General features: G+C 42.3%; 1 protein-coding gene across 8 annotated transcripts in view; it reads right to left on the bottom strand.

Annotated features, from left to right (window-relative positions):
- Window positions 1–2,168: 2,168 nt before the first annotated feature.
- The window catches only part of YAP1 (Yes1 associated transcriptional regulator), an 81,514-nt gene continuing 59,679 nt past the window's right edge, over window positions 2,169–24,003 (bottom strand). For 4 of the 8 annotated variants that reach the window (XM_082219392.1, XM_082219388.1, XM_082219393.1 and 1 more), the window contains 4 exons: window positions 23,862–23,909; window positions 10,508–10,638; window positions 6,616–6,728; window positions 2,169–5,754 (listed from right to left, as the gene is read on the bottom strand). In XM_082219392.1, coding sequence (XP_082075518.1) covers window positions 5,516–5,754; window positions 6,616–6,728; window positions 10,508–10,638; window positions 23,862–23,909 — 531 coding nt within the window. In that variant the 3' untranslated portion in view covers window positions 2,169–5,515. The remainder of the gene's footprint in view (window positions 5,755–6,615; window positions 6,729–10,507; window positions 10,639–23,861; window positions 23,910–24,003) is intronic. The other 4 variants (XM_082219394.1, XM_082219395.1, XM_082219390.1 and 1 more) reach the window with 1 other exon arrangement.

The following is a 24,003-nucleotide window of genomic DNA, read 5'->3' as shown; positions in this document are numbered from 1 at the left end:
CTCAGCGGGAGTAGCGATGGACTCTCAGTGCCACGCCACCCCCCGTATCCCCTCCGCAGCCTTTAAAAAGGCTCTTTGCGAATCAGGGGGGGCGCTTAAGGCACCCACCGAGTCTTCAGTCCGCAGGCTTCCGCGCCTGCGGTTTTAAGGGTCCCCGTGTCGCCGGCACGGCAAAGACCCGTCCCCCGCTGAGCCGATTCCCTCCGGAGCTCGGAGGGAATCCGCCATTCTCAGATCGCGCCAACCCGGAAGTCCCCCATGACTGGCAGAATCCTAGACCAGGGAGAAGAGTTGGTGAAAGAAGACTGGAAGAAATTTAAAGACTATTTACAGAAATATTGTAAAATTAATGAATGTTAGAAGGATGTTGGATAGAAACTAAGGGGTTTCCAGCTGTAATGCTTTTGGAGATACGAAAAAAAAGGATTACAAAGGGGTAAAAGCTTAATGGTAAGGATTTGCTGAACTAACAAATTGAAGTGGAATACAAAGAAGGGAGGTAGAGGAGGTCTGGGGGAAAAAGCGTAAGGAAGATATGTTATGGAAAATTATTTGTTTTTTAACTGTTTTTATGTTGTATTTTGTATTTTGTTTCTTTTTATTTTTCATTTTCATTGTTATATTTTAAAAACTTTAATAAATATCTTTTGAAAAAACAAAAACAAAATAATTATGATTATCAGCCTTCCTGGATCAAGCCGTCTAGTCCAGGACTACATTCCTACAGTGGTCAGCTAGATGCCAATGGGAAACCAGAAAGCAACCCGTGAGTGTAACCGTCCTCTCCCCACTTGCGAGTCCCTCAGCAACCGGTATTCAGAGTAAACCACCAATACAGGAAAATACAGTGGACACTTGGGTTGCAAACATGATCCATGCGGGAAGCACGTTCGCAACCTGCAGCGCCGTGTCTGCGCATGCACAGGTTGCGATTCTGCGCAAGTGACGAAACCTGGAAGTAAGCCGTTCCGCTACTTCCAGGTTTGGTGCAGTGCGCAACCTGAAACTGCGCAACCCGAAGCGCCTGTAACCCGAGGTATGACTGGGATACATGTATCCCAGGTATTAAGCGTTCTGAGGAACACTGACACAGACTGAGAATTGGTGAATAAAAAGGGAACGCAAGACTGCCCATGCTTGAAGATGTGAAGTTTTCCTTCAAAAACATTCCTTATTGGAACTATGTAATGCAATAAAGGAGAGGACTTATTCAGTGGTGGTGACCTGCTTTCCCATATTAGGTTTAGTACAGTGGTACCTCAGGTTAAGTACTTAATTCGTTCTGGAGGTCCGTACTTAACCTGAAACTGTTCTTAACCTGAAGCACCACTTTAGCTAATGGGGCCTTCCGCTGCTGCTGTGCCGCCGCAGCACGATTTTTGTTCTCATCGTGAAGCAAAGTTCTTAACCTGAAGCACTATTTCTGGGTTAGCAGAGTCTGTAACCTGAAGCATATGTAACCTGAAGCGTATGTAACCCGAGGTACCACTGTAGTGCAGTTTTAGAGCTTTTTGTTTGGTGCCATGGAATCTATTGAATAAAGTATGCTATACAAAAATACAAGCAAAGCTGGGAAACGCACTAAACATTGTTTAATGCCACGCCCCCCCAAATGATGTTACGAACATCATAACCCTTGGGCTGAAATATGGTCTTCTGCTGACTTTGCTGGTTTCTGCTGATAACATCACTTGATATGAGGAAAGTTCTGAACACGGCACATAAGTGCTGCTAGACGAGGATGGCGTCTGGAAAAAAATCTTAATTTTCTTTCCCTCTCCCCCCAATAAAATACCTTTATTTGTTGCAAAGTTGATTTCTGCCACCTGTGGAGAAAACATTGGCATAACGGCCAGAGTTTTACTTGTCCTTGGTCAAAGAGACCTTATCCAAAGACTTGCATGTGTGAATGTACTGCCGCCCCCTCACTACACACACAAGCCAATGAGTTTGGGCTGGCTGATTGTACAATATAAAAATGGTGACTGCCAGCAAACAGTTTATAGAATTTGACAAACACAGATATGTAAAATTTGATTGCTTTTTTTTTTTAAAAAAAAGTATTAAACGTCTAAGGATTCTGCATTAGCTGTAAAGACCTGGTACAAAATTCCTCGTGCCTCTGCATTACGATGTGTTTAAATGTGGAAAAAACAAACAAGACACGGTAAGCGCAAAGTATATATTTATATCATGTAAAACAAAAAAGCAATGGGGAAAAAACGTATTACATAAAAGAAAATGTAACAGAATTTACTACGGTACCTAACAGAGGCATGCTCTATAAAGAAAATATAACATTCATAACTTTATATATATTTGCAAAAGTTGAGTTTCAGAGTTCTCTAATAGAAAACATTTTAAAATATGGAAGTTTTTCACCCTAAAGTGTCGTTTTAGACACACACACGCACACACACACCTGCATCTTGTATAAAAAAAATCCCACTATGATTGCAAGTGAAGTCGTTTTAATATGGATTCTTCAGATGTGCAAAAACTAAGTTACTGTTAATCACTCCAAAATTGTCTTTTCACCTTTTGCATTGCTTGAGCTCCAACACTGATTGGTACAATTTTTGATCCATATGATTTATAGAAACAGTACACATTCCAAAGAAGTTATGCTGTCAGACATACACAAGAATTCATAAGCTTCCATTGCAATCTGAACATAACTGTACTTTAAAAAAATCTCGAAGCTATAAAGTTAGGACAGTGATCTGTTTAAATATATACACCAATCAATACAAAATACTACTCATAACACTTTTCTTCCTTCCTTCCTTTCTCTTTCTTTCTTTCTTTCTTTCTTTCTTTCTTTCTTTCTTTCTGCATTTCAATACACACACAAAAGTTAAGCCACTCTGTCAAGTGATCAATTTGAATAAAAATCTAGACTGGCTTGTTTTTCTTCTCCTGTTAACGGTACAAATAATCTCTAAGGCACATTTCCCATCAAATGAAGAGGCTTATAAGGTAACTTGCGTTAAGTACTACATAAACAGTTTAGTGTTAAGAGAAATTCAAGAATTCCCAGTTTTATGTCGGTACCTCTCCAGCAGTGCTACTCCAATACAGTATAAGCTGTGTAGTGTATGTACAGCAAGGAAAATAATAATAATTAAAAAGTTCCAACCTTAAAGCTGTGACCAAGAAAAGCAAACAGAAACTGTTTCTGTGCACTTCTATGCAATACCCAGGATAGGAATTCAGCAATTTCTACTTGAGGCTCAAAACAGATATAAGTGGTCCTCCAATATCTGGATATAAATGAGCTCACCGAAAAGCAGGAACGCTCAATGTCCAACTTCTCTTCATTTATACAACTGCTAAAGTCCAATTATATTATGTGTCAGTTTGCCTTTTGAAAGGATCTTTGGAAAAATGTGGGGAGACTAGGAATAAAGGAATCCTCTTAATGGGAGTGCGATGTGTTCTTACAACTATGTCACAAATAATGACTTAGGAGTTAACATGATGTTGCGGAAGGGAGCCATTGAGCCTCTTGGCCAAAGCTTTGCTTTTAGGTTTCATCCCACACGTCAGCTAGGGAGTGGGGTAAAATGAACCTAGGAGATATTGTTTACATTACAACTTAACACGCAAAGTTTCAGCCTGAACGGTCTTTTGATGGCCAGGTTATAAACCCTTGAAAATAAGGACAATGAATGAATGGGAATGTTGAAAGATCCAGATGGTACTAGCTGGTGCCAACGCATTACGGAAAAAACCAAAACTTCATAGCTTATACTGTAACATTGATTCATGCTCATTTTGTTCACTTAAAAATACTCTTTGGAAAACGTCACAATTCCTACAATCAACTTCGAGGACAATCATTTCTGGTAAAAATAGTTCATGGTTTCAAGATGTACTCGGCTCCTCGACTTCAGTGCTAATCTCTACTACTAAAATACACTACTACTTGCTCACGTTACAATCTAACACATATCTTTACAATCTTCTATATGCACCATGGGCTTATTCGTCAGTATGCTTCTGAATGCACCTTAACTTTTAGTGTTCATGTTGCTAACGTTGTAAACTCAAGATGACAGTGCAGGTGATACCATAAAACTAACTATACGAAGGCATCTCAGTTTTTATCCATCAGGGACTTTAGAATCTCAAGCCACCAATTTCATCAACATTTTAAAAAGCTCTCTCAAAAATGGCAAGAGCTGTCCCGTGATGAAGAACCATAGTATACTTTTTTTTTTGCTGTGTTTAAAACTCATGATATAAAAGCCATACAGGTTGGTCACTTTTAAGCGGTAGTCCTAAAAACATTTTGATGGATGTCAATTCCTCTGAAATTATTGGCGCGAATAAGCGTATTTAGGAATAGTGTTCAGTAGGAGTTCCAACTTTTAAAATTTGCTTTGAATTCTGGTACAGGCACAAAAGATAAGCCACCGGTCCTTTAGTCTACTAATACATTCAAAGCTATCTTTTAAAAAGTTATAAGCAAAACATAGAACTATAGATATTCACTGGCTATCTGGCTATACTAGTTAGGTATAAAAAAAGTCAACCATTTCAGACTTAAATAAGACTAGGTGAAGTCAGGAAATTTAGTTTTCATTATTTAAAAATATGAAACAAAAAAACCCACAAAACTGAAAACAGTTAACTTCTTAACCTACTGCTATATATATATTTTTAAAAAGAAGGCCTAGAATTTGAAAAAAAAGCTAAAATAAGAGGCAACAATCAAGATTCTAATGATTTTTTTGTGTAAAATGAATCAATTATGGTGCCATAAAATGTGAACAAGCTAATAAAGAGAACTTTTAAGTAGATAATGACGGGCTTAATCCAATAGAAAAATCACTGCTGTGCATATTTCATTCCTTTCAACGTTGATCAAGCAGCCATAGTGTCTGATGGACTGTGCCCAATAGTAAGATCTCGGCCTTCTTCTGATCCTTATCTCCAAATCCGTATTGACTTCTATTCCATCAGATACATCATTTTTGGCTTACTGGACCAGTAAGTCATGTTTTTTTTGCAGCTTGCCACAGGCAAAAGAGCAAAACTCCAAGCAAAGCATAGCCAGCTACAAGAAGGGATGTGCAGAGTTGAATTCATAAAACATCTGCATTATTAGGTAAAAGGGCATACAAAACAGATAGCAGGACAAAAGGAATGGCAGTCATCATCCAAAACAGGGCCCTCGCCACTTCCCCATCCTTCCCTCTCTCCATTACGACCATGTGGAACAGTAGTTGCAACAGCAAAAAAAAAAAAAAAAAAAAAAAAAAGATAAAACAAAACATCTAATTCTTCAGAGTCAACTGTGAAAGAGGTCAGCAGTAAAACAGCAGCGTTTGGACAAGGAGGAACAAAACATTGGATGAAAAAGAATCTGGAGTATTTTGTTCATTTACTTGTTTTCCTCTCTGATCATAAGCCAAGAAGCTGTTGCCGTACAGGCTTGTTTTCAACATCAGGTACGTGTCTTATCTCCTTAGATCCTTCCAAGATTTCAAACTCCATCTCCCTGAGGCCCCTATAACCAGGTAAGAAAACTTTCTTTATCTAGCTTGGTGGCTGCCAATACGGATTCCATGTCATTAAGGATGTCGGAACTCAAAGCCTCCTGTAGGCTTGGCATCAGTTCCTCTCCTTCTATATTCATTGCATCTCCTTCCAGCGTCCCAAGGTCCACGTTTGTCCCCGGAATGGCTTCAAGGTAATCTGGAAAGCGGTTCTGGTGGGAGGGTATGTTGCTTTGGTTGATAGTGTCACCTGGATGCAGAACAAATGCAAAACAGGAACATCACATTCACCAAAAGAGATCATCTAATGGCATATGAGCTGGAGAAATTTGAGGACTTGGTCCCAACACGGAAGCCAGCGAGCTGCATCACATCTCCAAAGACTCTTGACTGACCCGTTCTCTTCATTAACCTTTGCACTCAACATATGGGCAACATAGGTCTTAAGAAGAAAAAACAACCACCTCCAGTGGCCAGACCTGGAGAAAAGGTAGTGGTGGACAACCTTTCTGGAAAGCAGCTTGTAAGAAAAGATTAAAATACAAGACAGCATGCAAATCCAGTACATAAGTGTGTGCCACCCTCCCCTAATTTGTTGTGATTTTGCTGCTAGTGTGAGTCCGCCGCAGCCAGGCCATGGGCCTCTGTGGACAAATGCTACACATCCCTGCTGTCTTGTAGCACCATGGGGCAGGCCATCTGCACACTTGGCAGCAAATGCATAGGACAGGTATTTCCCACAGGGATGGTGGGAGCCACTCTATGAGTAACGGACTCATATTCACAATTCAATCAAAGATTCGCATCAACCTTAATATTAAATTATATATGATGCATTGTTTAAAAAATATTTTAAAAATATTTAAGCAAACAAACAAAAGCTAGAAGCAAGATTACCTACCGTAAACCTCCAGCAAAGGGTCAACCCACCTCCTCCTAGGCAACTGTTTCCCTTATTAAACTGCTCTTATCATTAAAAACCTTTACATGTTCAACCAAAGCCCACCCTCCTCTAACTTCAACCCATTGGATCTTGTACCCTGGAACAGGACATAAGCTACCAAAATTGAAAAAAATCTCAAGATTTCTATTAAAAGGAAAGGATGCAAACCTGTATCCATTTCATCGACACTGTTGAGGAAGTCATCTGGAGTTCTGGGGACGCTGTAACTGCTCATGCTAAGGCCACTGTCTGTGCTCTCATCTCTCGAGTGGTAAGTTCCACTGTAAAGGGGAAATCATCTTAGTTTTAACCAAGAACACTGAAGCACTCATTACTCCGAAGCATAAAGGCAAGTTTAATTCTGTTCTCATGTTTTTTTAAAAAAGAGATTACAAAAAACGGAAAAGAAAATTCTTTGGCTTCTCGATTCTGCGCGGAATATTCAATCCTGCAACAACAACAAAAGCACATGCATCCATGAGGCAAGTCTCCCTTCAGTAGAAGTACAGACTTGGCAAAGAACTCTTAACTTCTGGCTCCGTCTAAACTCAAATCCCCCCGGTTTACCATCCCTAGTACTTCAAGACTCCCATAAAAGTGCCTGGCTTAAAACCGTCTATCAAAAACTTCACTCTTGTGGCCTATCCCTACAACACCTACTCACTATGGGCCTCACTAAAGCAAACAGTCTAATTGGTCAACGTCTAAAAGATATCGAGCAGCAGAACAACCTGGCCACTATAAGGAAATTCTGCCCTTGGTTTTCCACCTCTCCATTTTGATTTTCTAGCCCCATATCTGCACAAACTTATCATCCCAAAATACAGACGTGCTTTTACACATGCAAGACTGGATGTTTTGCCATCTGCGGTACTTGAGGGTTGATTCCAAAAGATCCCGCCTGAGAAATGCCTTTGCCCCTGTGGAGATGGTAGCACCGAAACAGCGGTACACGTCCTCCTGTCTTGTAATCTTTACAAAGACCTGAGGAACAAGATCATCACCCCACTCGTACTAACCATCCCAGAGCACTCAACCACTGCCACAATGTCCTTTCTTCTATTAGCTCAAAATGAGCAGATAACAACAAAGGTTGCTAGGTTCATAGCAGGGACAGTCAGAATAAGGGCCACTAACTGACTGCTGATTCAGGACTTTAAATTGTGCTCTTATATCAAATTTCCTTTTCTGCGTATACTGTAATGTTTTACTGTTGCTATACAAAAAGTTTTATCTATCTACCTATCTACCACATGCATCCATGCCTAAAGCAAACACCAAAAAGGACCCGGCATTTTTTGGAACAATTTGTTCAGGCTGTTCAAGTGAAATATCCAGCCCCAGGTTTTTTTGCTATTGTTGTAGATACAGTTTGGTCAAGGTATGGTACCTGTGATGATGGGGAGAGGCAGGTTTGGGATGTGGATTTCATAACTGGTTAGAGATTGTGAACCAAAAAGAGAGGTGTGGGGTAGAAGGGGGGTTCCCTGAGAAGGGAAATGAGGCTGGTAATTGGTGTGGGGACACAGATCTCTTCCTGGGATCCTTAGGATATGCCAGCACTTATTTCTGTAAAAAATAACTGATATTTCACATATTCCAGACCTAAGTAGCACCCCTCCAATTAAAAAAAAAGGTTCCCAAATGTGTGTGTAACACATTTAAGACACGCGGGACAGATTTCAAGTAACAAAAAGGCCTGCACCAGACTCTCAGAATGCTCAGGCTTCAGGATGCTGTAGCAGAAGGAAAATGAGACCAAGTCAATGTGGCTTGGGAGTTATTTAACAAAGTGATTCTACTAGTGCAAGGACTGTAGGCTCCCCTTCCTTCTCATCTCCCATTCTTCCCCTAAATCTGTTCTGGGTTCCTCCCGCTTTCTGGTGCAGATTCGGGGAGGTGCGCGGAGAAGATGAACGGGAACCTCTGTTGCGCATCTGAAAGTCCTTGCGCTGTTGGAAGCATTTGGTTGGATGCCAGCTGAGAAGTGGGCAATGTTCTTACCGTATTTTTCACCCTATAGGACGCACTTTTTCCCCTCCAAAAATGAAGGGGACATCTGGGTGTGTCCTATGGGGCGAATGCAGGCTTTCGCTGAAGCTTGGAGAGCGAGAGGGGTCTGTGCGCACCGACCCCTCTTGCTCTCCAGGCTTCGGGAACGCATCCGCAGCCTAGGCAACCCTGCGGGAGGTCCCGCAGGGCTGTCTAGGCTGCGGATAGCAGCCTGCTGCCCGGCGCGAGGGGCACCCTGAAGCAGAGCGCCCCTCGCGCCGGGCAGATATCCGCAGCGTGGGGAGCCCTGCAGGAGTTCCCCGCAGGGCTCCCCACGGTGCGGGTAGCAGCCTGCCACCCGGTGCGCGAGGCGCAGAGCGTCCCACGCGCCGGGCAGACATCGGCCAGCCCCACAAGCTTGGGGGACAGCAGGGAGGCGCAGCGCCGCCATCCTGCTGTTCCTCAACCTGTTTCGGTTTCCCCAACCTGGTTTTGGGGGGGAAATAAAGGGAATTTTTTTCCCTTTATTCCCCCCCCCAAAAAAAAACTAGGTGCGTCCTATGGGACAGAGCGTCCTATGGGACGAAAAATACGGTACTTTTGCTACGTAGAGGGGACAGAGCCAGACTGGTGGGATCACCCCCTCCCACAGGACCCTAAAGAACGTATTGTGAGGCTGCTGCAACTCAGTGTAGCCCCACCTACAGTGATGGAATGTGAAAAGCTGCCCAAAAGCCAAGCGGGAGAAGGAAGCAGTCAGAGAAAAGCAATGCCATTCCCTCCTACATCCCCCAATTCTCAAATCCTTGCTTAGAGCCACCTGACAAGAGAGAGGGAGGGAGAGGGAGAGAGAGGGAGAGGGAGAGGGAGAGGGAGAGGGAGAGGGAGAGGGAGAGAGGGAGAGAGAGAGAGAGAGAGAGAGAGAGAGAGAGAGAGGAAGGAAGGAAGGAAGGAAGGAGGTGGCAGAGAGAGAGAAAAGGGAAGACTCAACATCTTTTCGTAGGAAAAAAAGGTCTTCTATCCCTGAACTAAATAATGCAAAAATGGCTTGTAGACCTTTCAACACACACATGAAATGTTATAAGCTACAATATCCACATTTATGCTCTGGAGTTATTGACCATAGCAGGAGTACATTGTAACATAGACCAGCGACAGAAAGTCTGCATATTCAGTCGTAATGAATATAATCTGCACATCCTGTGTGTGGGAAGGAAGATTAAGGCAACAATTTACACTGTCCTGGCACCTGGTACTGCCAACGTCCTATAGTCAATGAAATCGATTAGGCTGTTGAGACACCAGGAAGTTCTACTGAAATATATGCAAATGTGGTTATGACTGAGAAAACTTATATCAGGCCTCTGAATGTCATGTCCTCAGTGTAAGACGTCAGGAGAAAACTTATATACATATATCCCCAGTTTTTCTGAGCTCCTCAAATCTATATATTTACCGTTTTCAAGCATATCTTTGCAACAATGAGGGCTAGGAACATTTCTTTAAAATTAGATGCAGAAAACAGTTCACAAGGATCTATCTGAACAGGCTTCACAAATGAATGCCCCCCCAAAAAGCCCTGTTAGCCTGTAACCTCTGCAACTTGATATGTAAAAACCTTATCACTGTTTCCTCTGTAAATGCTACAAAGGATAAAAATAGAACCAGGGCTGCTGCAGAAACTCCTTAAAGTGAGCCCAACGTTAGATCTCATTGCTAAACTTTTGAAAAGCTTTTCTGAGTCGGTAATTCTAAACGGCTGTTCATCAATTGACTTGCGCCGAGGCAAACATGTTATGACTTTGAAGACGAACCCTTCCTACAAGTCTGAACAGTTGACTTCCTCCCGCAGGAGACAGCTTTTAATCCTCAACTTAAAAAACAAAGCAAAACAAAACAAAATCTGGACTTTCCATTTAAGGAAAGATTCATTTACAGCTGTGGTTCTTGGAAAAGACAGATGTTCCAAACAGACGATTACATGCACCAAACAGAATCTTTTCTCTCTCTCTCTCTTTTTTTTTTTTTTTGCAAAGCAAAACCACCAATTGTAGTTACAGCTACTAACCTGTTAAGAAAAGGATCCGAACTATTTGTGGTCATTGTTCTCAGTTCTTGAGACATTCCAGGAGAGGACACTGGATTTTGCGGAACTCCATCCTGTTCCATGCTGGGAAGCTGACTGCGAAGAGCCAATTCCTGCCGACCAAGTTGTAGCCGCGTTAGTATATTCTGTGTACAAAGTTCAAAATCCATCGGCACCACTAAAGAACAGGCATCCACACTATGCACAACCAGAAGGGTGCCCATTGCACCTTTGTTTCACATTGTCCCAGCACACATTTTAATGCAAATCCTGCAATAACAATAACAATTATGATTTTATTAATTATATGCCGCCCATCTGACTGGGTTGCCCCAGCCACTCTGGGCATACCTATGTAAGAGTACGAATACAATTCCTCCCTCTAGTCTAGAATTCTGCAGCTCGTCTCAGAGCTGCATTTGGTTCAGAGCTACACATACATATTCCAAGTAAATCTGATGCAAACTGCCAAGGGAAGGCAAGGAAGGTGATCCTGAGATGGAACTGTGGAGTCAACCGGTTCTAACGACACAAAATACAGTTTAGCAGTGGAGGCACAGATTCATTATGATTTATTCACTTCCAGGAAGTGTATGTCTGCCTATTTAGCCAATGGCAAGCAGGCAGGCTGCGGCACTAGCAAAACCCTTTCCCTTAAAGAGGAGATATTTCCAGGGGGGCTCTGAGTAATTTTTTTCTCTGAAAAAAAATTGGTAGACCATGTAAGTTTGAGAACCTCTGCCCTAGCCACTCATTGAACTGCTATGTTATAGGCGCCTGGAAGTTAAAATTGCTGGGGTTCTGGTTTAATAATTCCCACTTGAAACAAACGTGGAAAATTTCAAGAGCAGCAGCAGTAGCCAATGTGGTGCTCTTCAGATGTTGCTCTGTGATTTTCTAACACCAATTCCTAATGTGTACAATATCCTCTGTTTTTAGTATTTTCGGGGAGGGGGTGAACCTTAGGCAGCAATATTCATTATTCTGGGAATAACTGAACTCAATGGGGCTTACTTCTGAGTAGACATATATAGGATTGCACTGCTGGGAAATGTATGGTACGTTTTTATATCAATACAGTACTTCAAAAGCATATTGGAAAGGTTCAGATTGTTGTCCTTGTTTCAAAAATATATACTATTCTATATATAAAAAGTAACATCTGAAAAAAAAATCTGGCTGAAAACTATTTTTATTTCATGGCTTTTTTAAAAATAAAAAACCCTATGTCAAACTTTTCTAACGGCCCTTGGGAAAGAAAGAGACTTAACACTCATTGTTAGTACAAAATTCTAATTTTGGATATTGAAAAATGAGCCAAAACAATCCATCAACCCCTTAGAGAAGCTACTCTAAAAATGAGGTTAGCTTTCTGAAAACTATCCAGTTGGTCTCTTAAAGGCATTTAGTTGTGTGTTTTTCTCTCTCTCTCAAGAGTCAGAAGGTCTACATAACTTCACTGCTAGTCCCTAAATGTGAAATCCTTAGCTTGGTTTTAAAAAAGGAGGGGTATCAAGCATCTTCTAAACATTTCCTTCACTCAAAATTTCATTTTCTGGCATTCCAGTTCTGGCTTCTTGTACATTCATTAATAGATGCTACAAAAATCTGCACAAATGTCACAAGTAAAACACTTCACAGATCAAATCCCCATGCTTCACTCAAGCTCAGCCATTAAATAAGAAAGTGTTTGGCAGTGGGCAATGCTAAAGCCCCATCTGAGCCACACCAGGAACCAAATTAGAACTCTGGAAAAAAATCTACCCCAACAGCGAAGAAGTGAGCCTTCAAAATATGGCTTGCTGTTTGTTTTGGGGGTAGCTGACAAATCCAATTCAAACCCTCCCCCCTTAATATTTGCTTTAAAGGGTGGGATGTATTGCATATATAACAACTGCTATTTTTTAAAGTACCTATCTTAGTAATTAATATGTGTGATCCCATTAAACTACTGTACTGTATCTTCCTCAGTTTGTTGGCGTCTAATTTCACTCAGTTTTTCCAGCTCAACTTAATCAAAGGTTTTTCTATAGCCACTTCTGCATAGAAAGAAGGTAGGCGAAGTCCAATTTCCAAATAATGTGTCTGAAAGATTTTGGCTGCTGGAACATTTGCTAAAAGGGTTCTCTACTACAGTAACTCTGGATTCTTTAATGGTGCTGTTGTATACAAACGGACAAATCATTTACGGCTCAGCCAAAAACCAGGATTAACCATTCCCAAAATAGTTTTTCAATATTGGTTGTGCTTTTCACATGCTCCACCACAGGTGGAGAGGAAAAATCACATCGGGCAGCCTGACATTTCCAGCATCAGAAAACAGTGCTATGATACAGCCTATTAAGTTTTGATGGCACCAGATACCATCTATATAACACTTTTATATTTACTGGTTACTTCTATTGTAGTGAAGGAGACATTCTATTCAAAGCACTTATGGCAATGAACACATAATTTATATCATTCCCATAAATGCTCTGGAATCACAATTCTTAAATCTTTGCACCACTGGATATTAAAAATTACTGCTCATCTTTGCAAATTCATCAACATACTTTCTAGGACTTAAGCAGGCTCCTTACATTTCCATTCCTAGTAATTTTTCACAATGGGACACCGGACACAACCCATAGTGATTTTTGCAGGAAGTGATCTCAAAAGCTGGCAGGAACCGCTTATATGGTTCTATTGCCATATTCCCTGCAGGAACAAGGATGCAAAAACCAAATGCAAAACATTTTTCTATCAGCATATAGCAACATATAGATTCTCACCATCAAGACAAATAACAGGTGATATTAGATGGGCTTTAACAATAAGCTGCCTTCACAAACCTCAATAAAAACATCATCAACAACAATTTCCCTTGCTTATCCTTCACCATAGGGTCCCAGGGCGAGTTACAAAAACAACATAGAAATGCAAGTTTAAAATCAGTTAAAACAATTTACAACCAGAATGAGAGGTCCTAAAATCTCTGTTGTCATAGAACAGGATCAAGTCGTGCATCTTAGAACCATGCAACAAAAGCTGTACAATGAAGTTGCCAGACGTACCTTTGAGGGGAGAGATCTTGTGGGCTTCTACAGAGAATGCCCTTCCCTGGGCTACCAACCCCTCTACTTCGAGGGAACTCGGCGGAAGAGGTGGTCTTTCAAATATTTGGGGGCTATGTCTTTAGGCTTTGCAACACTAATTAATTTGAGGACGTTGAATTGGACCCAGAAACAAACTGGCAAACTATTATAGATGTTTTGAAACAAGTTATAACAATAATAGCAATAATTTATTATTTATACCCCGCCCATCTGGCTGGGTTTCCCCAGCCACTCTGGGCGGCTTCCAACAAAATATTAAAAATACAATAAAACATTGGACATTAAAAACTTCCCTAAAACGTTATGCAAGTTCTAAATGGGGTCCGAGCTCGTAATCTCGAATTTTGGATCAGTTGAAATTTCCGAGTCATTGTCCTGGGCAGCCTCAAAGGGAGTGTGCTGCAACAATCTGGTGTGGAAGTTGCCATTGCATGGAATACTGTGGCCAAGTCACCTCTGTCCAAAGACGACCTAGCTAGTGAACCAGCTGTAGATGGAAACAGGCACTCCCAACTAGTGACAATGTTTGAATGATACAAGTACTTTCATGCTAGTAGGAACCTATTCCTTTAAGGGGAGCGCAACCCTATCCAGAACAAGCAGTCTACTCAACCTTTCAGACTCAAGAACATGAAAAACATAACAACCTCTTCCTTATCAAGATTCAGATTCAATCTGCCCTATTCAATAATTATCCAACAGGTGTGCAAGGAAGGGAGCTTTTCCTCCCTAAGAAATAGCCTCTGCAGAGGGGGGAAAGTGCTGAAAGCCTACTTCTCAACAGGAAGTGATCTAGATTCCACCTTGGTTGAAGGACTGGCCAAATGCGTGTTCTAGAGAAGTTTATGCTCTATTTTGTCAAAGGAATCATGAGATCACACAACAGAATAAAGCAATTGCATATGGAAATGCTTTGCAGCTATGTTTATCACGGCATACAGAACACTAACCAATTCTATAAATAAGCCAACTGTAGGTATGTATCAAACTTTATTTTACTTTTTATGTGTCTGAATGCCGCAAGGAATACAGTTGCCAAAAATGAATGGAATCTTCCAAATTACTTTCGGCAGAACTGCAGAAGACTCTCATTTCCCATAGAATTGGATTATTTAAATTTGATCCAAAATAAATCCATCCCACTAATGGCCCTAAATCTTTTTAATGCTTTTTTTTCCTAAGCCAGGCATCCCAAAACTCGGCCTTCCAGATGTTTTGGGACTACAACTCCCATCATCCCTAGCTAACAGGACCAGTGGTCAGGGATGATGGGAACTGTAGTCCCAAAACATCTGGAGGGCCTAGTTTGGGGGTGCCTGTTCTAAGCAGTGGCCCTTCTCTCATACTGGTGGCCTATTTGCCCTGAAAGCAGCTGAACAGTATTTCAGGGTTTGTCTGCATTTGAACACTAGCAGATTATTTCAGAGGTCTGAGGTTCAATAAATGAGGCCCAGATTCTACAGGATCATGTTATAGCCACACCCTTTTCCAGTATCACTGGGCTAGTTCTCAAGTCTTAAGACAACAAGCCAGTGATTGGCTAGTGCTAAAAAAACCTGTCATACCAATAGTCTACTCACATGGCCAGTAAAAGCACTTTTCATTTGAAAGAAGCTCTGACCTCACAAGCCAGTTTGCAGCTTCCATGTTTACACACTGCTCATGCCAGGTGGTTTAGCACATGTCAGTCACGGGCATTTTGCCAAAGTTGCCTTTCTCTGAATCTTCATCCATGCAGACAGAATGCTAACAACTTCTCGCAAAACTACAATCAGTTGCGAAGTCCTAAGACTTTCTCCTGAAACAAAGAGGGTGACCCACTTCGGTGTCATGGTGCAAATACTTCACAGATGCTGAGTATACGTGAAGCTAAATTTCCACTTAAACACACAGCGGCTCCCTTGAAGCCCAATTTTTCATTCAAAGAAAAAAAGTGCTCCTGGCTTTTGAAAATATTTTTAATAAATCAAGTGTTCAGATTTAAACACGAGGGACTGAACATAACTTACGCACAGAAAAATAAAAGAACACAGCAAAAGCTAAAGAATCCCACAACAGGATCAGTTGCTGAGCTCTCTTGATTTCATCATACCACGTATTCAAAACCCTAGACATGTTTCCGCTATGTTTTAATTTACTCTGTATCACACACCTTACCTGTTCCATTGTAATTTGTTACTGGCATGTTTCCTGTTTTCCATCACAAGAGAATCAATAAAAAACACATATACAGTGGTACCCCGCAAGACGAATGCCTCGCAAGACGGAAAACCCGCAAGACAAAAGGGTTTTCTGTTTTGGAGGCGCTTCACAAGACGAATTTCCCTATGGGCTTGCTTCGCAAGACGAAAGCCCATAGGGAAATCTCCGGGGACCTGTTTTAAATTGCTGGTGGTCGGGAGCAAAGACTTTCGCCCACAGCCGGCCTTCAGAAGAGGTCCTGGACCTCTTCTGAAGGCCGGCGGGGGGCAAACGTCTTTGCTCCCCCCCCCCGCCTGCCTTCCCGGGACAGCGGAGACTTCTCCGCTGCCCCGGGCGATCTTAAAATGCTGGCGGGCGGGAGCGAAGCGTTCGCTGCCGACCCCCAGCATTTTAAAATCTCCCCGGGACAGCAGAGAAGCAGCCCCCTGTGACCCTCTCCCGGCTGGAGAGGTGACGTGCGCCTATGGCAGGAGCCTCCATAGGCGCGCGTCACCTCTCCAGCTGGGAGAGCGCGTGCGGGGCTAAAGCAGCCCCCTGCGACCCTCTCCCGGCTGGAGAGGTGACGCGCGCCTATGGCAGGAGCCTCCATAGGCGCGGGTCACCTCTCCAGCTGGGAGAGGGCGCGCGGGGCTAAAGCAGCCCCCTGCGACCCTCTCCCGGCTGGAGAGGTGACGCGCGCCTATGGCAGGAGCCTCCATAGGCGCGGGTCACCTCTCCAGCTGGGAGAGAGCGCGCGGGGCTAAAGCAGCCCCCTGCGGCCCTCTCCCGGCTGGAGAGGTGACGCGCGCCTATGGCAGGAGCCCGCCAGCATTTTAAAATCTCCCCGGGACAGCAGAGAAGTCTCTGCTGTCCCGGGGAGATTTTAAAATGCTGGGGGTCGGCAGCGAAGCGTTCGCTCCCGACCCCCAGCATTTTAAAATCTCCCCGGGACAGCAGGGGCTTTTAAAATGCTGGCGGTCTGCAGCAAAGCCCTCCTGTCCCCGGAGCCTGCGGGGCGGGAGGTGGGAAGAAGGGCTTTTCTTCCCACCACCAGCCTTCAGAACAGCCTTCTGAAGGCTGGGGGTGGGAAGAAAGGCCCTTGCCCCCCCCCAGCCTTCAGAAGAGGTCGGGGGACAGACTGTCCCCGGACCTGGTCTGAAGGCGGTTTCCCTAGGAACACATTAATTGATTTTCAATGCATTCCTATGGGAAACCGTGCTTCGCAAGACGAAAAACTCGCAAGAAGAAAAAACTTGCGGAACGAATTAATTTCGTCTTGCGAGGCACCACTGTACGTGAAAAATTAATAGCCACAATAGCTACAACAATTAGGGTGGATTTGCTTTTCCAGTGAAAGCCAACCAAACTCGGAGCTGGTGCAGAATCTTGACTTAGCCATAGCACCAAATTATGTTTATGCTTTGAGGAGCTGAGTGCTCCTTCACGTCCCCCCTCCTGGCAAACACATAATTCAAGCATTTAGAAAAATGCCAACCTATGGTTTGCCTCAAGCCAGGCCAGGAGCACGGAGTCACCACACACAAGCAAAGGAAGCGTGAGGCTTCTCAAAAGATTGCACACATACCACCAAATTATGGTTTGGCAGCACATGAGAACAATATGAAGCTTGCTTGCCCATGAAAATAGCTGCTTATGTGAATGGACTAACATGGCAGGAGGGGATTCATGAAACAGTGCAGCTTCTCTTGAGCAGTTAGAAAATACATTGCCTGCAAATAATTGCTCACACAAGTGATCTGCTCTGTGTGTTTTTCCAGTCACAGGAGGAGGAATAACAATCCACCAGGAGTTTTTCTGTAGCTATACTATTCACATGAATGGACCATTCACATGAAACAGGCCGTAGTTAACTTCTGCCCATTTCACAATGTATACATGCTTGTGTCAGTCAACATCCTGCTTTGAAGCTAACTACATAGGACTCACTTTCTCCCTGGGGAAAAAAGAGAGAAGAGAGCCTTGTTTATTTTTCTGAAGCACTACCTGTACGTAGTAGCCATTTCTCTCTCTCTCTCCAGAAAATAACTTCTTAGTGTTAGATTGCATCAAGCAACTCCTTCATCAGTTCTGAACAGCCTAAAAACTGCTCAGCAACCCGGAATGAATAGTATGTGCTTCTGAGGTCTGGCAAAGACTTTGAGCCACATTGGGAGAAGATGGAACACCATGACATCTGACTCATAATCACTCACTCACACACTTATTAAAGCTTTATTATTATTATTTCGCCAGGAAACTGAACACAGAAGGGCTCAGTTTTGAACTGAAGTCCTGAGTGAACACACAACCTCACTTTTCACAACACCACATGCAATATATGCAAACACATTGGGTGGAATATGGATAGACTTCAGGTCTGGGCTTTGGCGCATTCGCTCCAGGTCCATGGTTTTAGTAACAAGTAAATTTGCCTAGTCTGCCAGGCCCACAGCCAGATGCAGGCAAGCAAACAGCATTTCAATAAAAAGGTTGTCAGAAAGAAGTCCAAATACTTTTAAGATAGACGTCTAGCCAGATTGGTTTTTACAAATTCAAATTCCTCATTTCAACTAACCTTGGTTAAAAGCATCAGCTACTTGCCAACAGGACAGACAAAAGGGAATTACTTTTTCACACAGCATATTAGATTGTGAGTGGCTGTGTGTTATGATGATTTTGCTATGAGAGGCAGTTGGTGGGGAACGTGACCAAAATACTACTATTGCACTTATGTCCTTCTTGTGGGCTTCCCACAAGCTCCTAAATCGCCACACTAGGAACAGAATGCATGGCTAGACGGGTCTTTGAATTCATCCCAGAACGGCTGTCACCTTTCATTTGAAGCACATTATTATAGGGCAGGTGATGGCGTCAATGTCCTTTAGTCCAAGAGCTAAGCTACATATTATGCAAATCGATGTGGTGGAGTCCTTCCTGGATTGTACTACTTTATAGACTGCAGGTAGGATATCGTATTTTACAGCTTTAAAGGAGCTGCCGCCGAATTGCCCATTACATCCAAACTGGCCAACTGGTTTATTCTTGGGAGTACATACCAAGATACGAAAAAAGGATCAGACAGAGTCTGTTGCTGATCTGCATCCCCAGCAATAAACATATTTTAGACCATACACTTTCTTAAAAGCGGTGCGAATTTAACACAACTGATATATAATCTTTCTGTATTCCATTGTTTTCCTTGATAGCTATTTTCAGTCTTATGGAAGAGCCTGTTTTACACACATTATTATTATTATTCCTCTCCCCAAAAGGACCGTCCTCTTAAGGGCACATTTTAGCCACTTAGTTTCAAGGCTCAGTAGCAAGCACAAAAGGCTGCAAGCAAGGCAGCATGCAAATGTAATAGTATGATAGTAAGCCCTGCTTAGATCCTGATCGCTGCATCACCTTGCTTGTATAGACTGACAAAACACGGGCTAAAATGCAATCCCACTGATGATGTACAATCCAGGACAGACTAGCACAGATTAGCAGAATGCATAATGGTCCGCAGCTAATACATTTGGATTCCTCTCAATCCATTGCATGTTACAAGCATTTTAATACGGTAGGCTGTAAAAAAAAAAGTGGGGGGTGAGGCTTATATTGGAGATAACTTGAGGGCTATTAAGGTAAGCAGGCCAAGCAACTGCAAGTAGAGCACAAAATCTTCAGGTCACTAACCAAACTGATGTCTGGGGGGGGGGGAGAGAATCCCCCCTCCTTCACAGAGTGTGGCAAGGAGCGAGTTTACTTTCACTGTAAAAACAACCACCACTCTACATGATGACTTCCACTTTAAGATTTGATTCTGTGTGCTGCAACCCAGACTCTTATCCCAGGCGGGTATTTTTACTGGGGTGCAAAACTTGACTTCACTCTTCTAGCTGTGGCAGCCCCAGAGTAAATGTGTCCCAAGCCTACACCAGCCCATTTCCATTCGTTTGAGGTCAATGTGCACGAGCCCAATAGCTTAAAAACGGAAAACATTTTATTTCGGCAAATTAATGGCATACATTAACGTGGGAGGGGAAGTGAATCACCGATTTTATAACACTAGGCAAGGACAGGCACCATCAAAACAGGCTGCTGCAGAAACTTAAAGGAAAAGAGAGAGGCGGTGCTCTGTTTCAACGTTTTAAAGAATCAGCATTGGGTTATTTTGCTCATCTGCTTGCCCTAAGGTAGGATATCTTACTTACCTAAGCATTCAGCAGACACCTGCCAGCTCAGCCTGTTTTTTCTTTAAAACTTTCAAGGAAAGGTGCTTCCTACAACTTACCTGGGCAATTAATTTTGTCGCCACCCCCACCCAACTTTTAAAAAATCTATCCCCCTACAGTTTCAAACAGTTACTTCTTGACCCATATGACCAGTAGAGTGGATGAACAGTTGTTTTAGAGTTGTCTAACCTTAATTTTTTTTAAAAAAACAAACAAACCCTGACAACATGCTTCCTTATGACTTCTTTAGGGAAAATATTTGCTGGAACTCATAACTTGCTGAAACCTCTGTATGCTGCTTGTGGGTTTCCTCTGCGTTCTTTCAAACAACTTTCTTCGATTAGCCAGAATGGGTCATACAAGGACCAAGTATTTATGGCAGTATTACTTTCCTGTTGATCCAGGTAAGAAGATATAAGGAGCACTAAGAGGGAGAAGGGATTGGACCACTTTGGCTCCTGACACATGAAGCAGAGTAGGGAAAATCATGACTAACTCATTAAAATGGGTAATCATTTGTGTAAGATTAACTTGAGGGGTAGTCATTGTGGTGCCCCCCCTTTCCCGATGTTGCTGGACTACAACTCCCATCATCCCTGATGGGACTTATGATCAAACAACACATTGAGGGTATCACTTGTCTACCCATAGTTTAGCTGTTCTTTCCTAAGCCATAGATCATTTACATGGCACAATGCGTTATAAAAGGAAGGCAATTAGGGTGTTTGTTTGTCTCAGAGATTACTTATGCCCAGCCAATAAGCCAATATCTCCTGAGACTTGTCCGCACATTGTACTAGTAATGTATGGGGGGGGGGTGTTAGAAAACCTAAGTCGGTGGTTTGTGCACATACACCCCCCCCCGCGGACCACTTGCAAACTGCTAAGCACTTAATGATTTTTCTGCCTGTTGTAGAAATTGTAATGTAGATGCTGTTTGACTTTTAATTTCATTGCTACGTGTATCACATTTTATTGTATTCCAGAGATTTCAAGATATAATACAATAACAGTGAAAATGCTATCAAAATCATTATATGGATGTGCCATTTCCGGTCTTCAAATTCGCAGACACCTGAATGAAGCTCATGGAACACTGGTGGCCCAGGGTTCAAGATTTCAGAACCTCTGACCTATTTTCCCCCCATGCAATCTGCTTCCTCCCTTTCCCATGGGCAGATGATGAAGACTATCCTGTGACATGGGAACTAGATTTGTTGTGTTGACATAGTAGAAGAGGATGGCTTGACTTTGTGGCAGTTTGAATAAAGCATACGGCAGAATTCCTACCTTTCCAAGGAAAATATAATATAAGCAGTTAAGTTAAAAAATAAATAAATATTGGGTTTATGGTAAAGCTTGGATCCAACAGCTTTGATTCTCACACACATTCTGAAAAGGATGCCAAAATGTGCAAACCACAGGAGTTGAAAGGCCTGACAAATGTATTTGAAGGCAAGCAATTTGCTCATGAAGCCAAACTTGAGAAGATGGAAGAAATTCCAGAGCCACTTAAAGGTACAGAAATGAGCATGGAGGTGGCAAGGACAGAACACAGCGGACAACACAGTATAGTTTTGCTTTGGTTTCTGTCACTTGTCTGTTACACCGAACAGAGGAGTTTATCAAAAGGTTCTCTCAAGCAACTTCAAGCACACCTTTAAATATAAAAGCTGAAAGTTTCATTAGCTAGGACCAATATAAGGAACATACAGCCTACTGGGATCAATGTTTCATGTCTTCCAGCTTTAAAGACAACTGCAAATATGAAGGTATATTTGATATTAAGAGTTCTGCTAAGAAGGAATACTTTGCAGGAGAAAGAACTCATGTGGATCAAATTTCCTTTTCCAATCATGATTTAATCAATCACTTTACGGAGCTAGGAAGTATTTCTTCTCAGATGAGACAATTTTGGATGTTGTGATCTTCCTTTCTTCTATATCACCTTGTTCACAATTTTATCAAGAACTTAGCAGGATTCTACACATATCTCTATCTCCTGCTACCTGCTTACAGCACACAGAGAGATAACCTATCAATTCTATGATTCTATCATGGCCATTATTGCATAGTGGATCTTGTACTAAATAGCTTAATATGTGAATTCCAACAGGAGAGAAAGCTGCACTTTAGATTTTCAAGTGGCTCTGAAAATATTGGACCAAAATCATTTTAAAACACAAAATGCTAAATCAACAGGATCTCACTAAAATGTAGAAATTGGAGTCAGCACCACTAAGAATTGGAGTCACAAACAGAAGCAGTGCTGAGCAAAACATAGCTCTAAAACCAACAGAAATATTAGGCTGATTCTAATAAAAGCAAAAACCTGATAAAGGGTATCAGCATTGCGATGTTTTTATGTGAAACAGCTTTGTCCCAATTCTCGCAGTGAAAGAAGGAAGAAAATACCGTGCAATTTGCTTAGTGATGCTCCTAAGCTTCACAAGAACCTGCCATGGGAAGTTTAAATTGGCCAAATCCAACAGCTTGCCCTGACAAAGCAAATGAATGACAGTCAGTCATGAGTTTCTGATAGAAGGCAGCTCTGAGTGTACAAGCTCTGGTGGTAACAACTTCCAAGCAATAAAGATCTTGGTAGATTCTCCAGAGCTACCAGTTGAATTTATTGAGCCAGATTCTACTAGAATCGGATGATTAAAAACAGCATGGGGTGAGTAAAGCATAGCACTGAGGTTGAGTATGTTGTTCTGCACACAGAAAAACAAAACTTCATTGCCTGACGGCAAAGCCCATAAACTGATGAGATAAAAACAAACTACTGGGTTGAAGCAGCAAGCCAAACTGAGTTGGAATGCCATGTGATGACACATACAAAATCATGAAGACAAAACCAGTGTGCTGTAGCAGATGGAATGTTGGCCTGGGCCAAGGAGATCAGAGTTTAAAACCCAGCTCAACTATGAAGCAAAGCAAATGACGTTGTTGAAGCCACTAACTCTCAGCTCCATATTTCTGAGAATTTTCTGTTTAAAGGACAACCACATCTATGTCACCCTGTGCTCCTTAGAACGAGGGCACTTCTATGATGGACAGAACAAAGTTTTCAAGAGTTCAGCTTGCATGATGTTGTATCGCCTCGCTCCTTCTGTAGCCTATAAAAAAATAGTTTTACTCAAGGCTCTGCGGCCACCGCAAGCAGCTAAAAGAATCCAGGCCTGCATCAAGCTGATGTTACACCCTTGTCACTGAACAGCTAAATTATGAGGCATCTCAGCTGCCACAAAGGATTTTTGAGAGATATCAGATTTGTATAGCAAATCTAAAAATGAGAGGAAAGACTGTTAATATAAAAGCACCTACCAATTTTGATATTTAGTTCAGCTTACTCGATAACTGAAGTTTTATGGCTGTGTGTCAATGTTGAGGTGAAAGGAGCAAGAACACTGCTAGAGGAAGAAGATTTGCAAGACTGACTGGGAGTCATATTGAATAGTGCTGATGCAACATAGACTCTTGAAGTTGGAACAGAAATCTTGTCTCTTCTTCCTACTGGAACCTTTTAGGAGTGTTGAGGTCTGAAGTACCCAAGAGAGAACTTTACAGCAATACAGCTTTGTCTTCAGCATTATTCCTGGCAGTGAGAAATGCTATCTGGGAATCACAGCATCATGTTTGAGAAAAACACAGAGCAAGCAAGACGGTGTATTTTATTCAGCCAACTAGAGCTCCTTTTTCAGGCATGCTGAGGTTACTGGCAGGCTGTGGTTCATAAAATACAAACAGCTTCATATAGCCCAAGCACCTTGTACAGCTGATCTAAGTTAAAAAATGTTTCTTATCTTGCTGAAACATTTGTTAGGCGCCTACCTGACGTTTTGGAGAATTTGCTGTGCTGGGATTGATATTCCGCAATGCCTAAGAGTAAAAGAAATAAGATGGGTAAGCATTACTCTTTTTTTTCCTTTTCTTTTCTGCTGAGCGTGGTTGGGGTAGCTAGGCTGATTTGACA

This window comes from Podarcis vaucheri (assembly GCF_965113315.1).
Source record: "Podarcis vaucheri genome assembly, chromosome: 4".
Classification (NCBI taxonomy): Eukaryota; Metazoa; Chordata; class Lepidosauria; order Squamata; family Lacertidae; genus Podarcis; species Podarcis vaucheri.
This window is presented reverse-complemented; position numbering and strand designations above follow the sequence as displayed.